A 17,066-nucleotide genomic window follows, 5' to 3' on the forward strand; every position below is an offset into this window, starting at 1 on the left:
CTTAACTTCCTAAGGCGGATTTGTCGGTCCTTCCCGGTATGTCCGTGGTTCGGACGGTTGTCTCACGGTTGTCTAAACTTCTGTACTCTGATACAACACAGAACATGTCTGTCAGCCATCCTAGGGACGGTCCACTGTTGGTCTGGTTGGAGGACGTGTGTTGTAGGGGAGAATCGTCGGCGTGGGTACGATTAGTGTTCTGCCAATTGTTGTTCCGCACAATTGTTGTTTCCTGTTTCACGATGCTCAACAAAATCACTGCGGGAAAGTGTCGAAAGATTATTACTCCAACAGAACTAAAGAAATGTGTTTTATCTACTACACGTATCTCTTTATTTGTCACTTCATACTACATGTACTAGGGCGATGGTTAGATATATATATATATGGATACTACGTCGCCAGTTTGAAACTGTCTTCCCCCAATTAGATACTGCCTTGCAGCCACTGAAAGATCTGCTTAGTTTGAGATAAGTGTAGGCGTCTGAAAACCTCACAAACGCATGTTTCCTGTCGTGAGACCCAGGTTGTTGAATGAAATGTGTTTTGAATGATAGCAAGATGTCTTTAATTCCGCAAATCTCGTCCAAGTCGTGTTTTCCTTCCCTCCCTGAGACACTTGTTCGTCGATACTCCTGAAGGAAATGGCCGCTTCCTACCCCAGGGTCACACGTGGTCGGTCTTTCACCCCTAAGGAATCCGTCAGGACAAATCTTACCAGACGTTCAATATGTGACAGGGCTAGCCGAGAAGAAAATGCCGTTACGAAGAAAATAACGTTACAAAGCAACGATACACAAGGACAATATTGTTACTCAAGCAATTGGACAGGTTTTGAAAACTCTCAGACGCTTCAAGTATTCTGTCGTATACGTCTCGGTCACTGGCGCGCCGGCGAAAAGTAGAAGATGCTACTTGAAACATCTTACAGTTTTCAAAACCTAACCACTTGCTTGAGAAACAATTTCCTTGTGTATCTCTTTACCTTCATCGACGTTACAAAGCCAACAGCTAACTGGCCTGATCAGTACTGTACGTATGCTGACTACAGTGTATGTACGAGATAATCCCGGTCGGCTGAGGTCCATGTTCATCTAAACAGTTCCGTACATCACGACAACATGTCAGCACCCCGCCGCGCGGAGAGGTCAAGATCAAGGCGACTCCATCTGAGCCAGCGCCCGGACATGTGCTGCCAATTCCAGCCGACAAAAACGCTAACCAGGGACAGAGAGACCAGACTTGTAGTTTAAATGCCGACCACATGTATGTCTTGTTTTCGGATGTCTTTTCAACACAATGATAATGGGACTGCACAGTACAGCCAAGCCCGGTAAAGTTAGGATGAAGATACTTTAAAAATTTGTTTATAAAATCAGCAACTTTCATTGTTACCCTCATGAAAAAATGACGGGTTTTGTGTGCATGAGTGTGTCTGTTTCCGAATGTTTATATTCAGGGGCCTTCTGCAGTTCCCTTAAGGACCGCTCGGAGCGCTAGTACACGTGGTAAAAGAAAAATAAAAGAAACAGCATTACAATGCAATGTGCATGTGTTTATTCCAAGAGAGATTTTGCACCAACACGTACAGCTTACAGGGTTCAAGTGGCTGGAATATCGATAGGTAAAATGCCCCCAAAGCAGAGATACTGCGTTAGTATGAAACCATTCAATCATTCTATGTACACTCAATCCATTCCCAGTTTAAGTAGTAACTATAATATCATGTCAAATTTTCCCCTTTGTAGATTATTGCAACAACAACCAGCAAGATACATTTGTACAAGCAATCTTATATACAACATCAGGTCATTAACACTGCAGCTGTCTCATCGGGTCCTTTTTCTATGAAGAAAAAAAAACAGAACACATTTAATAAAATGTACACGCAACGACAGTATACGTCTGTAAAGGAGTAGAAGCGGAAAAAGAGAAATAGAAACTATGGTGTAAATTAATGTAAGATAAACAAATAAACAAACAATGTCTAACCTGACAAGGGCCATCCAGGTCTCGCACCACAGTGTACATGACGTCATAGTTTGACCTTTCGCCCTCGCTTCCATTCTGTGTCTGAGACAGGTAAGAAGTTCAGTTCAGTTCAATTCAGTTCAGTTCAATTGAGTTCAGTTCGTCCTCACTAGTACGGTGGCTCCAGACATTTTGTCTAACATGGCTAGAGTATCAGGTTAGAACGTCAGGCAGGAAGACTGACAAAACCTTAGAGAGATATCCATATCTAACATGAAGCTAGGCTGGTGATACGTTAAATATGTTAATGGGTTCAAGGTATATTCATACAATGTCTTCATTATATATGCAAAGGAGATCATGATTTGAATGATTAGCACTTCATATCAAAATTAACCGCTTGTTGGGTAGTAACATATATGCTCACTAATGCATCTAGAACCAAGTCTACTGACAATTCTCGATCCCTGCCTGAATGGGCCAGTAAGGACTAGGCACGGTTCTGGATAGTCTCTGCATATCCAAGAATGTAGATGTACCCGGTGCACGGTTCTGGATACGCGTGGACCATCCAGAACCACCGTGTCTGATGCTGAGGTCACCGATTTCCCAATGCCGCTTTCGGGAACGAAAAGTACTATATGAAAGGCACTAAAACACAAAAGTTTGAAAGACAATAACATGTACTACTAGTATTTGTTTCTATTCCCGATAAGAATTGTTGATTTTTCGTTCATACAAACAGCCCGGCCGGGCCACGGTTTGGAAATGTGACCTCAGCATTAGTGCGATTCTGGATAAAGTACTGTTCACTTACCGACTGCTCCATGCGTCCCGCCCCGGCGTCAGTCAGGACCTTCACGATGTCCAGTCGGCCCCTCAAACCCGCTACACGCAGCAGCGTCTCCCCCTTCTGTGGTCAGGAGGACAAAGCCCGTGTCACATATTCAGAACAACAGTCCCCCGAACAACAACCGACCGAGGCTGGCTGAAGGTCGGGACCAGTCTGACCAGATTTAGGACACGCCTACTTTTCTATGTTTTTCTTTGTTCTTTATTTCATCAGGCATCCATGGCCCATATAGATAAAAGAAACATACAAGTAGAAATGCACATAAAACAGTTAAAGATATGACTATTAGTACAGTACATTTGAGTCAAATTTGACCCCCGTACACGCGTTCATCTATTACCGAACACCGGCCAACAAACCAAGAAAGTTTGATTATCTTAGCCCTCCCCTGTTCATGATTCGTACTCTCCAAGCAGAGGTTTAATTCAAATTTAGGCTTCGGCTTATTTTTCGCGGGTTTTATTCTAGGCATGTTTAATAACTGCCTAGCCTATTGATACTGCCTGTCCAATGTGACACTGTCTTTGCAACCACCAAAAGATCAGCTTGGAGATCACTTTACTTCTTTCTTTTTCCTACCTTATTCCTGGTCCGTACGTCCGCCCCCCTAGACAGGAGGTATCTGATGACGCTGATGCAGGCACGGTCGCTGTCCACCGCCGCCCAGATCGGCAGGACTCCCGCCTGGAGGCACACACAACACCGTCAGAACAAGGACTGTTGTCTACACCGACGCATGCACGCCCACACGTACACACACACACGCTAACACGCGCACACACGTGCGGCACACACACACGTACGCACACACACACACACGAACATACATACAAACATACATACACACACACACACACACACACACAATAACACACACATATACACAAACACACTCTCACACAGATACATACACACACACACACAATAACACACACACACACACACACACACACACATACACACAAAAACACACACATATACACAAACACACTCTCACACAGATACATACAATGTACACACACACACACACACACACACAATAACACACACACACACACACACACATACACACAAAAACACACACATATACACAAACGCATACAAGCACATTCACAAACACACACACATACACACACACACGCACGCACGCACAATAACATACACACTCACACACACACACACAAACGACACTGAAAACAACCTCTTGGTTGTGTACTTAATACATATGCTGCTATGCCCAATTAACACGCACAAAAGCATTATTCATCCATCCATGGTCTCTCTCATTCTGTCTTCCCTACCCTGTTGGCCAGGTTGGCAGAAGCTCCGCTCTCCACCGCGTTCATGACGCCCGTGAGATCACCGTGTTTGGCTGCCAGACATAGGACGTCAGCCAAGTCCTGCAGATCCTGGGTAAATGTTAGAAAAACATAATGAAAATGATATAAGACTGTATAAAATGACTGCAAAAGATTATCTTTTTGATATTGACATTATACCAATTCTGAACAAAAATTGTGATTTGATCTTGTTAGTAAAAAAAGTTAAAACATAATAAGACAAACTCTGTGATAAGCCTGCCCACATGGTCGTGAATATCATTAACTACGAAAAATAAATCACAAAAGATGAATTGGATTATACAGTATACGTATAACTGCATTCCAGCATATCTATGTATATATCCATTATATCGACCGTCCCACCATAGTTTACAGGTATAACTTTGTCTTCTGTTCTTACCTGCTGGGCTGAGAGCGCCTTAGGCTGGTGCCTCTGGAGAAGGCTACTAATATTCAAACGAGACATCGTTTCAAAGTATCTGGAAAATAATCACACGTGCAATTTTATCAGTATTTCCTTTAAATTTGAAGGAAAGATGTCCTAGGGTGCTTTCTAAACGAAGATTTTTGTGGAATAAATAAACTCGCAGACATAGTTGTTACTAGTTCCCGCGATCGTAGTAAAATTCGGTCACTGACCGTAAAGGGTGATGTCATGCGTTCAGTCAACCACACAAGAGACAAATTAGCCCCTCCCCCCTTCCTACATGTTCTCACCATTAGTAGTATTAAAATCGATCAGTATCATGAGTATGGCTATTGATCTGGTCTGTGCGGACGGTGTCATAGCTACCTACTCAATAGTGCCCCTTTTCAAGAAATGTGCTCAGAAAAATGTCTAGTGGTAATAAAATATGCCGACCAAAACAGAAAAAGGCTCATCATGAATAAGTAATGTTGTTGTGTCACTAGGGAATTGGAAAATAATTGTCTTAACCTCCATATATGTCTGTACTAATGTCATACTAGCTAGTCTTTTCTCTGCATACCGACATAGCTAGCTATAGCAAGGACATGATCCAGTCACTGCCGAAAATTTAAAAAGCAATGCATGTATAAACTTAGTATATTATGAGAGTCTTGCTGAAGGTGCCTTGCTAATCGTAAGTTGTCTTAGGATGGAGGGGGTAACACAGTTTTGATGGGCGACTGGGCTATATGTATCGCCTGTAGTGTTGTCCAGAAACACACAGGTGTTGCACTCTACTAGTGTTAACATTTCCGATACTTGAATATTCACAAGCGTGCAATGTATGAGTCTGAAACACTACGATATAATCAAATATTCTGGTATTGAAACTGTAACAAACACAACTACATATGTGTCAATCAGTCTTTAAGTCAATCCACCCAAGTGTCCCTGTAACTCTTAACATCCTTATAAGCTAAGAAGACACAAAGTCACAGACAACCTTACCTTGCGATCGCGACCCGTAAATTGTGTCGCTTCGTCCTTGTGCCACTGGGCCGATGATTAAAATTGTACGTATGCAGGTCACACGCAACAGGCGGCGGTATTGTTATGGTAGGGACACCGGTCCGACTGGTCTCATTACCTCCGGTGCGGAAGTATTGTTTTCGGGTGTGTTTATCTGTGCGCGCACGCGTTTGCTTAATATTGTGTGTCCATAGGTACACTGTACTAGTACAGTACTGTATTTGGATGCATTGGAGTAGCATGAAGGCATGGGGGACATTTTGTACCCGTAGATTGACCTTAAGGTCAAGTTGGCTGTCTAAATGGTCTCCCCACTGGCTGGGACGAAGTGACTTCATTACTGTCACGGCAATAAGCTCTCACGACTTGCAAGGTTTCCGTCCTACTAGGCCCAAGTGGGCAGTTAGCCTAGGGTTTACGGCCTAGGTCAAGTACGTATCTTTGGTTGGGCAATCAAAAACACCCGGCATACTTCATCTTCATCTTCCGTTAGGTTTGAAATGGCCGGTTTCTTGTTTTGTGATAGAAAGATCCATCTCCAAGCAGAAGTGTGGCGCCTGCACGAATTTTGTAGTACGTCTTTGTAGTATCATGGAGGATTGATCTTTCGCTAAAACACACAGGAAAAACGACAAAGCTTACGTATCTTCATGAATCCACTCGGATGGCACCAAACAAATGAAACTCGGCATAATAGAAATTGTGAATCCTGAAGGTAACGTTTTCATCTTTCCAGTACCCCAGGCGTCGACTATAGTATCTGCTTCATGCTGCTACATTATGTGGGTAATCAAAGTACGTCTACAGTTCCCCTTGGAGGTACAGCCCTTTCATCATCATCAACATGGCTGCCGCAGACCAAGAAACCCACGCCAGCTCAGTTCGTCCTCGTTCCTACCAAGACGAGAGCTATCAGCACGGATTTCTTGGAGCTGTGGGTGACTTACAGAAGGAAGGGGAACTGCAGGATGTCGTCCTTGAAGTCGAGGGCCGGCGGTTTCCCTGCCATCGGCTTGTTCTGTCCGCGGCCAGCCCCTACTTTAGAGCCATGTTTACAAGCGACATGGCGGAAAGTCGGCAGAACACGGTTGTTTTACAAGTAGGTATAACGCTTTCTATAAGGGTTGCCTAGATGAAAAACAGGCATTTTACAGAGATCGCGTATCCCATAAAACCAGGAAAATTAGGAGGAGTTCATGATTCTTTCCTGAAAAGTTTGTTGTTTTGCGCGCCCCCCTCCCCACTACTATAATTTGTAACGAGCCCTTCCTCACCCTGTCTCCCACCCATGTATAAAGGTTTAGGCAATGAAGACGAGGAGACGAGAGGTGTGCTTGTGAGTACCGTGTTCCTGGAAAGTCGTATCTGAACTAGTTCTAACTGGTTTCCAAGAAGTGTCACTGGACTAGTCTACTCACCACCGGGGTGGCGGGTTATACCATTCCCTTAGGGGGACTACAACAGATCAGAATATTGGATTCTTTTTGGTGTCAAATTTACCATCTTCACAAGTTCACAGTTCAGTGACCACTTTCAAAACTTTGACGCCCTTTTTGTTTAATCATGTTACCAACAGTAAATGGGATGAAAATTGGACAAACATTTGGGGTAGGAGTTGAAATGTTGTCTTTGTGTTGTACAATTTCTTCTGTAGGGTTTGGATGCAGATATGTTTGAGGAGATCCTGAGTTACATCTACTCGGGAACCCTACATGTGTCCCTGGACAGAGTGCAGCCCCTGTACCAGGCAGCTGACCTCCTCCAACTGGACTATGTGAGAGACACCTGCAGCAGCTACATGGCCATGAACGTGGAACGCTCCACCTGTGTGGACCTGTACAAGTTTGCTGATGTTTTCAGGATGGATGTTGTTCTTAACTCTTGTCTGCAGTATATATGTCAGCATTTTGTGGAGGTTGGTCTTCTTTTACATACATTGTGATCAGAGACTTCAATAAAAATTTTCATGCACGACAAAACCTAGTAATGGCAGCACAATATAGACAAACATGACACATCATATGACTGAGTATAGCTTTTTGAAAACAGGAAGAAAGCATTTGGTAAGCTACTCAAAGTGAAACACTTGTCAATAGGTGTTACTGTGTTAGGAACTGATGTATGGTGGTTGTAGATATCTCTCCAGGTTGGTGTGTTTGCAGCATATAATGTTAGCCCCCAGTTTGCCCTTGCTCACAAGTTACAGCTAAAATTCAATTATGTGGATTGCCAAATATTCAAAACTATTCCACGCCTCCTAAGGTTTCCTCCAGTGAGGAGTTCTGCAGCCTGAGTGTGAATCAGCTGACTGAGATCATCAGCCAGGATAAGCTGGAGGTTAAAGAGGAGACAAGAGTGTGGGAGGCTGTGGTGAGATGGGTGCAGCACAGCAGGGAGGATAGGTGGACAGCAGTGTTATGTCTTTCATTATTCTAGTTATTCATAATTGTATGGATACATAGTATGACTGAAAAAGCCTGACTTTATTGATGACATTCACAGGGTGTTAATTTTGTCATGTTTAGTCACATAAGTTAAAAGCTCTACCCCTAACCTGTACCCTACAGACTGCAGCACCTACCCAGCATCCTCCCTTGCATCCGCTTCAACCTGCTGACCTCAGACGACATGGCAGCCATCTTGGAACATTCCCTGGTCAGGGAGGATCATGGGAGTTCTGAGCTCATCAGGAATGTGGTACAGACGAGAAACCCCAACCTGAAACCGAGGCTTGGGATGACCACAGAAATGGTTCTGCTGTACCAAGGAAAGTATGTATATACATGTACTTTGACTCTGTTTATATGTTAGTATTCCTCTTCAGCATTACTTTCCCTAAATCCAACAAATTTAATTTTTACAGCCTGATGATTTATTGCATCTTGCTCTTTACAGCACAGATGAGGTCATGTGGATGAACCCAGGAGAAAAGAAGTTCATCAGGCGTCACTACAACCTATTTCCTGTTAGGTGTACCATTTTTCCAGACAATGAGATCTATATTTTAGCTGAACTTGAAGGTTCAGATGACGTTACCCTGCATATGTACAATCATGTCGAGGATAAATGGGAACAAAAGTCTACGGTGTACGTAGGAACAGGTCAGCAGGTGCCCCGTCACTACCTTGTGGAAGTCGATGGACATCTTTTTCACCTTCTCTCGGAGTGGGAGGGGTCAGTGTTTGAGCTGAAGAAATACAACCAGAACACAAATGAGTGGCACAACTGCTCAACACCTCAACAGGTTGAGCGGTCTCACGCCCAAGTAGCAGTGTCCTGCAATCAGCGCATCTATCTCTTCTCAACTAACGAAATGCATTGGTATGACCCAAGGGAAGACCGGTGGACCCGGAAAGTCCTGTCAGAAGTGGAATTTGATTATGACCTCTGTTCAGCAGTTGCCATGGGAACAGAGATCTTCTGCACAGATAATGGGTTCACGAAGATGTTGGTATATTACACAGAGGCAGACAGCTGGTCTGAGCATTCAGGGTTGCCCGACACAAATGAAGAGGTTAACATTGAATGCTGCACTCTCTTTGTACTCCAAAACAAGCTGCGTGCATTGGTTGGCTGCAACGATTTCTCTACGTCAGACTCCTTGCCCCGGCTATATGAGCAGGTTTATGTGTATGACAGGTCTGAAGATGTTTGGAGAGAGTCGTCTGTCATGCCAGGTGAGCTTTGGGATATGGATTCTATGAACACCGCGGCTCGGATGTACCTACCACATCTGAACACCAGCCATGAAGAAACACAGGGTGTAGCAAACCCAGAGGGTCCACCTGGGGAATAACTCCTGACCAGTTGTCCATGTTTCAGTAGTGCACAACCAATCAGAGAATGTGTGGGGACGTGCTGGAACATCCTCATGGATTACATTTAGATTGGACAGACTTCGATGGCTTTTTTGTCTGGGTTGGGTTCATACCTCTCCGTAGAAAGAAGAGAGTTCAGGAGGGAATAGTAATCCCTAAAGACCTGAGCAGACCTGTCATACTTTTATTCAGTGTGTTTTCACTAAGTTTTAGCACAGGACTGTTGAAGGGTATCTGTGTGTTGTACAGTTTCCAGTTCTTCGAATGCCCTACTATGGGGTGGATGTTTCTGCATGCAAACTAGCACTGTAACCTTTACTGGAAAGTGATGCCTGCTTCTCAAAGTGATCTGATGTACAAATACGGCTTACAAGACCACACATTCTTGAAGAATTGTGTCCAATTATTGCATGCATTTTATTGTTAGTACCTGTTCTCACATTCCCTACTAGTATTTAAACCATATGTATGGTCACTTAATATTGAAAGATTATAGCGCAGTTGGTACTTGATCAATCACCTTGAATTATATATCAATAGAAAGCTTAGTTTGCACCCTCATATCACACTAACAAAATTTATGTGCACTTGTTATGTATTTACTCAAAGTTCTGTCACATCTTGTTGACAATGTATACTTTTTATAACAATACAGATGAATAGTAATAGCTGTATTTTTTAAGCACTATTTTTACAGAGATTAAATTGTTTTTCACTCAAACATGTGTTTCAAACCTTTTCTTGAGAAAACTTTAAAAATCCCCCAACACAAACCCAGAGTGAGGATATTACAGAACCAACCCATAGGTTCATTGTGTTGGGAAATTCCATGAAACAAAATAAATAAACTGGATAAATGCGCTGAAGACTCAGTCTCAGACACCGATAAAAGATAGTGGATGAATATCTGACTCATTCAGTCTTACTGGTAACAGATTTTTACCAAGGAAAATGAAAAACACCACCCTAAACAGGATATAAAGACACCAACACCCTGCTTATAGTTTGATCAACGCTTTGGTTGTATAATGTCGAAATTGTTGTTCAGCAATACATCACTTTTAAAAATTTCTGAGTCGTCCTCTATACAAAAGTCATGAGACATGTTGGTTATTTTGCTTCTTTCATCAAAACAACACTAGTAGTAAATTCAAGGGCATGCAAAACAACCCTGAGATGTATTGATATCGATATTTATACCGCTACATTATGTGAGTAATCAAAGTACGTTTAGGGTTCCCCTTGGGAGACAAAGCATCATCATCATCAACATGGCTGCCGCGGACCAAGTGTTAACCGCCGAAATGAGTCCTTAGCATGGTTCACAGAATTTATCATAGCGCAGTCAGAATCGGGAAAGCCAGGCTAAAATATATGTCGTTGCAATCCTTACAAGTCAGGGAACCTCGGGAAGTTCACTTGAAGATCACACTTGTACACAAAAACGAGCTTTGTAGCGTCAAAGTTGACTCATTTCCATTTTTCGGCGAGGTTTCCGCCATTGGATTTCCGTCAAAATACGCACCCTATGGGGGTTTCGCGGTATCTGGTTGCATCTGTTTCCGGGTCACGTCCAGCGACGTCATTACCCGGCGAAGGGCCGTAGCCAAGTGACAGGGGCAAAGGCCACCAAATGGCGCATGCCCAGAGGGCCCAGTGTGAGACCCCTTTGATAACCGCATCCAAACCAACTGAAAACATCCTTTTTTTTGGTATGTGTTTATAAATAGTGGCATTTTCCAGCTGGAGAGTTATTTCTATTTCTATTAACTTGAAAACATCTGGCTGTTAGGGTTGTTTTGGCTGCTTGATAGGTTCTAAAACTAATCCCATCTTCTTGTCTTTTGGTGGTCTTCAAGGGGGTCAGAGGTCATGCTGCCAGTGTTAGCATTTGCCGTGCCAGGTACGCTGGTCAGAAAGTGAAATTTTTGGACTAAATGGACAATTTGGAAGTTGGACTACCCTGTCAATATGTGTTTGCAATAGTTGAACACTCAAGTAGGTGATTGTTGACAGCTCAGTTCTTAGATGTTTTCCATATATTCCAATAGGGGCTGGAATTAGTGGGCTGTGCCCTGACAAGGGCAGTGTACTGCGCAATACTCACCCTTTCGGGAAAGAATGCTCAAGAATTATATATAGCGTTATGGCTCTTTTGCTTCAACTGAACGAGCCACTGACATGTATGCACATTTCTAAAAACGAGTACGCTAGCAATCATTCGATAGCCGATACATTTTGCCTCGTATCGTTGCAAACACGTCGAAGACAACACGACTTTCACCTGAATCACATTGCGCCCCGAAAATTACCTAATTTTTACCAAAATTTTTGTTAGATAGCATGAAGACAGTCCGACTTTAAAAATCTCAATCGTTGCAAAATTGTCTCCCGTGTATATAATTGCAATCATGCAAGTCAGGCTTCTTCGGAGTGCATAGAAGTGTATAAATATTGTCGCCCAGCCCATATAGGCTGATAGGACACCATGCATGAGTACGTGGGATACAGAAATCACATGATCTAAACATCAGTATAAAATAATCATCAACTAGAAAGGTGACCTTTGCAAAGCCGTTACGGTTTCACAACTTCTTCCAAAAAATCCTTAACCCTTTGGCGAGTACTCTTTCTCGCAAAGACGATTAAGGTCTGCCCTCCGCGTGTATCATATAAATGATACACGCAAAAGTCGGGTCGTCTTCGAAGTACCTTATGTATCATTCCAATGATACGTGTAATTACCTAGGTTTCAAATTCGGACTGACTTCCAATATAGTAACCCCACTATCATATCTACGCATGTGTGAGACGGGTACACTGTACCAGCAATCATTTAAATAGCTAATAGAAGAGTTACCACTTGGCTCTTAAAAAGGCGCGCCAATAAGGTTTCGCAACTTCTTCCCAAAAATCCAATAACGCTTTGGCGAGAATATTAGGGTCTGCCCTCCGTGTATATCATATAAATGATACACGTAAACGTCGGGACGTCGGGTTGTATACCTAGCTGGTGTGTTACGCCGAAAGGCGGTTATACCGGCTATACAGATACAGATACAGATAAAAAAATCCCTTCACCCTTTGGCGAGTACTCTTTCTAGCACAGGCGATTATGGTCTGCCCTCCGTGTCTATCATATAAATTATACACGCAAAAGTCGGGTCGTCTTCGAAGTACCTTATGTATCATTTCAATGATACGTGTAACTACCTAGGTTTTCCAAAGTCGGACTGACTTCCAATATAGTAACCCCACTATCAAATCTACGCATGTATGAGACGATAAAAAAATCCCTTCACCCTTTGGCGAGTACTCTTTCTCGCAAAGGCGATTATGGTCTGCCCTCCGTGTCTATCAATAAATGATACACGCAAAAGTCGGGTCGTCTTCGAAGTACCTTATGTATCATTTCAATGATACGTGTAACTACCCAGGTTTTCCAAAGTCGGACTGACTTCCAATATAGTAACCCCACTATCATATCTACGCATGTGGGAGACGGGTACACTGTACCAGCAATCATTTAAATAGCTAATAGAAGAGTTACCACTTGGCTCTTATAAAGCCGCGCCAATAAGGTTTCACAACTTCTTCCAAAAATCCAATTACGCTTTCGGGCGAGAATATTATGGTCTGCCCTCCGTGTATATCATATAAATGATAGACGCAAACGTCGGGTCGTCCTCGGAGTGCTATTTGTATCATTTCAATGATACGTGTAACTACCTAGGTTTTCCAAAGTCGGACTGACTTCCAATATAGTAACCCCACTATCATATCTACGCACGTGTGAGACGGGTACACTGTACCAGCAATCATTTAAATAGCTAATAGAAGAGTTACCACTTGGCTCTTAAAAAGCCGCGCCAATGAGGTTCCGCAACTTCTTCCCAAAAATCCAATTACGCTTTGGCGAGAATATTAGGGTCTGCCCTCCGTGTATATCATATAAATGATACACGTTAACGTCGGGTCGTCCTCGGAGTGCTATTTGTATCATTTCAATGATACGTGTAACTACCTAGGTTTTCCAAAGTCGGACTGACTTCCAACATAGTAACCCCACTATCATATCTACGCATGTGTGACACGACAAAAAAAATCCCTTCACCCTTTGGCGAGTACTCTTTCTGAATGATACCTTAACTATAATGTATTAATAAAATAATCTATCAAAGAAAAGAATATGATCTTCTCCACCATCTCTGAAAGTTTGGGCGTCGTACGTCAACGCACTCACCGGTGACAGGTGGCAAAGGAGTGATGTCATATAGCTGGCGAAAGCGCCACCTACCTGTTTTCGGACAAAGTTCACAAGCGTGCATATTTTTAATTTCTCTGACGCTTTTGACGTGTCGGTTAACAGTTATTCACTCAGTGAGTCAATTAGTTTGTTCGAGGAGTCGAGGAGTGTGTTCTGTGCAGATTCTCTTTGTCAAAACCGGAATATACGTTATAGTATAGTCGTGAATGACACAGAAACTATATATTATGGCTTGGAGGGGAGAAGCTGTTGACGTAAATTCGAAGACCGTATCTCTTGTGGACAGAGAAAGTTTGTCAAGCTCAAATACACCTAGCCAATCATTCTGAACAAGCTTTTTAAGAGCCAAGTGGTAACACTTCTATTAGCTATTTAAATGATTGCTGGTACAGTGTACCCGTCTCACACATGCGTAGATATGATAGTGAGGTTACTACATTGGAAGTCAGTCCGACTTTGGAAAACCTGGGTAGTTACACGTATCATTGAAATGATACATAAGGTACTTCGAAGACGACCCGACGTTTACGTGTATCATTTATATGATATACACGGAGGGCAGACCATAATCGCCTTTGCGAGAAAGAGTACTCGCCAAAGGGTGAAGGGATTTTTTTTGTCGTCTCACACATGCGTAGATATGATAGTGGGGTTACTGTATTGGAAGTCAGTCCGACTTTGGAAAACCTAGGTAGTTACACGTATCATTGAAATGATACAAATAGCACTCCGAGGACGACCCGACGTTTACGTGTATCATTTATATGATATACACGGAGGGCAGACCCTAATATTCTCGCCCGAAAGCGTAATTGGATTTTTGGAAGAAGTTGCGAAACCTTATTGGCGCGGCTTTATAAGAGCCAAGTGGTAACTCTTCTATTAGCTATTTAAATGATTGCTGGTACAGTGTACCCGTCTCCCACATGCGTAGATATGATAGTGGGGTTACTATATTGGAAGTCAGTCCGGCTTTGGAAAACCTAGGTAGTTACACGTATCATTGAAATGATACAAATAGCACTCCGAGGACGACCCGACGTTTACGTGTATCATTTATATGATAGACACGGAGGGCAGACCCTAATATACTCGCCAAAGCGTAATTGGATTTTTGGGAAGAAGTTGCGAAACCTTATAGGTGCGGCTTTTTAAGAGCTTTTTTTCATGAAATTTCACTCCGCAACGTTTCCTTAGCTCTTCGGCGTGTAATATACTAGTAACCGAACCTCGTAAGCCGTGACCTCGTGACCTCGTGACCCGGAAGTAGATGGGATTAGCGGTATCACGGAAACCCCCATACAGTTCGAAAACCTACGCCAAAATGAGTTCTTAGCTAGCGAATAAAGGTCAACTTTGACGCTACAAAGCTCGTTTTTGAGTACAAGTGTGATCTTCAAGTGAACTTCCCGAGGTTCCCTGACTTGTAAGGATTACAACGACATATATTTTAGCCTGGCTTTCCCGATTCTGACTGCGCTATGATAAATTCTGTGAACCATGCTAAGGACTCATTTCGGCGGTTAACACGATGCCGTCTCGGCGCCATCTTGTTTTTGCACGATGTTTGTTTTTTGCGGTATCAGAGTCATTTACACAGTCATGACGAGTGCTGAGATCTACCGAAAACTGCTTGATGTGGTAAACAAACAGAACGGGGTACAATATTTCAGCATAAAATAATGTATATATGACCCTGGTTACAAGAAAAGTGGTGACCACTAGCGGAACCGTCGGCCCGCCGCTATCTAACTTTGTGTTTACCTTACGCCATGTTTGTTTTTGTCTCTGAGTCATCTACACACAAAGAGTGGTGAAGTTTAAAAATCACAGCATATTTGATCAGTTAAAATCACAGGGTACAATATTTGTCTTCGTCAGAAGGACTATGAAATTGTCTCGCCGGATTGTGGGTGACTCTTTTAGGCATGATTCGACGTCCATGATTTTTGGCAGGCAGATTACCGTTGTTAAGGGAAAAGTCAAGTGCCACCGGCCCGAAGCCGTGTTCACCCCCCCCCTTTTGCCGTAAACAAGCCTTACACTAAGTACAAATCACTCTAAATGTTCGAGTAGGCACTTATGATCATTGTTACCAAGAAAAAGAGGGCCAGAAGAGTACATTTTATCGGATAATGGTACCACTAAATGGCCCCTTGTACGTTCCTTGGACGGGCCCTATCCCTATGGCAGCTGCCGAAGTGCAAAGTTGACAATATCTCAGCAACCGTTTGGAGTTGTGAACTAAAATTTGGCCAAGATTCGCATCTTGTCTAGTTTTGTCGACTGACGGAAAGAAAATCCAAGGTCAAGTTGGTTAAAAGGGCTGACACTCAGGTTAGTGATCATGCAGGCAACACGCATAATCACCCCATGATTATGATCATCAGCACCGCATAATTATCATTATAAATTATGCTCTCATGGTCACCCGTAGATAGCATGCATGGTCACAGCATCATGATAAGATGTCATGATACCAGTACTCTGTATTGTGACATACTTTGTTGTGAACAACTCTCGCTAGTGTCCGTCCATCGATGAGAAGTGATTTGGGAGTGTGTGGAGTTTTAGCAGCACTGATACGGAGTGCTTTACACTTTCAAGAGTTTTTGCCTTTTTGACTCATGACTGAGGTTGTATAGGAGCCCTCCATGGTTTCGAACCCAGAATTACCGGATTCAGAGCCACCAACCCTAAATAAAAGACCACCTTGCAACAAACGTGAGCTCAATATGAATATGTGGCCGCCGGGTGATCTATTAGTTATTTAGCTTGATTACATGGCGGTAAAAAATTAGAAACAACAACTGGTGATGGATGAGTAGTTTCTTGACAAGTTAAGTGGCCGTACATTGACCCATAGGCATTTTAGGTGTTTCGGGACGTTGCATTGGATGTAGTTGCATTGGATGCATTAAACGTTTCGAAACACCTAAATGCCTATGGGGTCAACGCACGGCCACTTCTCTGGTCAAGAAAAACTACTCATCCATCACCATTTGTTGTTTCTAATCTAATTACTTTACCGCCATGTAATTAAGATAAGCAGCCTAATTACCCGGCTCTATTGCTGAGGTAACATTTCCAAACTACGGCCTGGCCGGGCTGTTTCGATTAACAAAAAATCAACAATTTTTTCATCAAGAATATACGCAAATAATTCAATTATTGATTTTTTTCCAACTTTTTTTTGCTCGGTTGTCTCTTATGCTGTATTTTTTCGTTCCATAAGACTGCCCGGCCGGGCACTGGTTTGGAAATGTGACCTTAGCATAACCTACTCTGAATGAACAAGACAGGAGCGACTTAACCCAAGTGTCAATATCTAAACATTACTTTACTTTTCTTTACGTTAGGCCATTGTGGCGGTTTG

At 42.9% G+C, this 17,066-nt stretch overlaps 3 protein-coding genes across 3 annotated transcripts in view; 2 read left to right on the plus strand and 1 right to left on the minus strand.

The window, feature by feature from the left end:
* Positions 1 to 1,338: 1,338 nt before the first annotated feature.
* On the minus strand, positions 1,339 to 6,031 carry LOC109474595. Its single transcript, XM_019774934.1, has 7 exons — positions 5,585 to 6,031; positions 4,568 to 4,646; positions 4,126 to 4,233; positions 3,404 to 3,508; positions 2,789 to 2,884; positions 1,993 to 2,073; positions 1,339 to 1,845 (listed from the first exon to the last, which is right to left on the minus strand). The coding sequence occupies exons 1-7, from the start codon at positions 5,941 to 5,943 to the stop codon at positions 1,813 to 1,815; spliced, it is 861 nt and encodes a 286-aa protein (XP_019630493.1). The 5' UTR covers positions 5,944 to 6,031; the 3' UTR covers positions 1,339 to 1,812.
* A 321-nt stretch (positions 6,032 to 6,352) lies between these two features.
* LOC109474559 (kelch repeat and BTB domain-containing protein 8-like) lies at positions 6,353 to 10,460 on the plus strand. The gene is made up of 5 exons (XM_019774891.1): positions 6,353 to 6,704; positions 7,260 to 7,520; positions 7,868 to 8,007; positions 8,173 to 8,376; positions 8,501 to 10,460. Exons 1-5 carry the CDS (start codon positions 6,450 to 6,452, stop codon positions 9,399 to 9,401), a joined length of 1,761 nt encoding a protein of 586 aa, XP_019630450.1. The 5' UTR covers positions 6,353 to 6,449; the 3' UTR covers positions 9,402 to 10,460.
* A 78-nt stretch (positions 10,461 to 10,538) lies between these two features.
* LOC109474539 (ABC transporter G family member 14-like) overlaps positions 10,539 to 17,066 on the plus strand; it is a 39,276-nt gene continuing 32,748 nt past the window's right edge. Inside the window, exon 1 of the mRNA XM_019774865.1 lies at positions 10,539 to 10,712. Coding sequence (XP_019630424.1) covers positions 10,695 to 10,712 — 18 coding nt within the window. The 5' untranslated portion in view covers positions 10,539 to 10,694. The remainder of the gene's footprint in view (positions 10,713 to 17,066) is intronic.

The sequence above is a fragment of the Branchiostoma belcheri genome, unplaced genomic scaffold, assembly GCF_001625305.1.
Source record: "Branchiostoma belcheri isolate BF01 breed outbred unplaced genomic scaffold, Haploidv18h27 scaffold31, whole genome shotgun sequence".
NCBI lineage: Eukaryota > Metazoa > Chordata > Leptocardii > Amphioxiformes > Branchiostomatidae > Branchiostoma > Branchiostoma belcheri.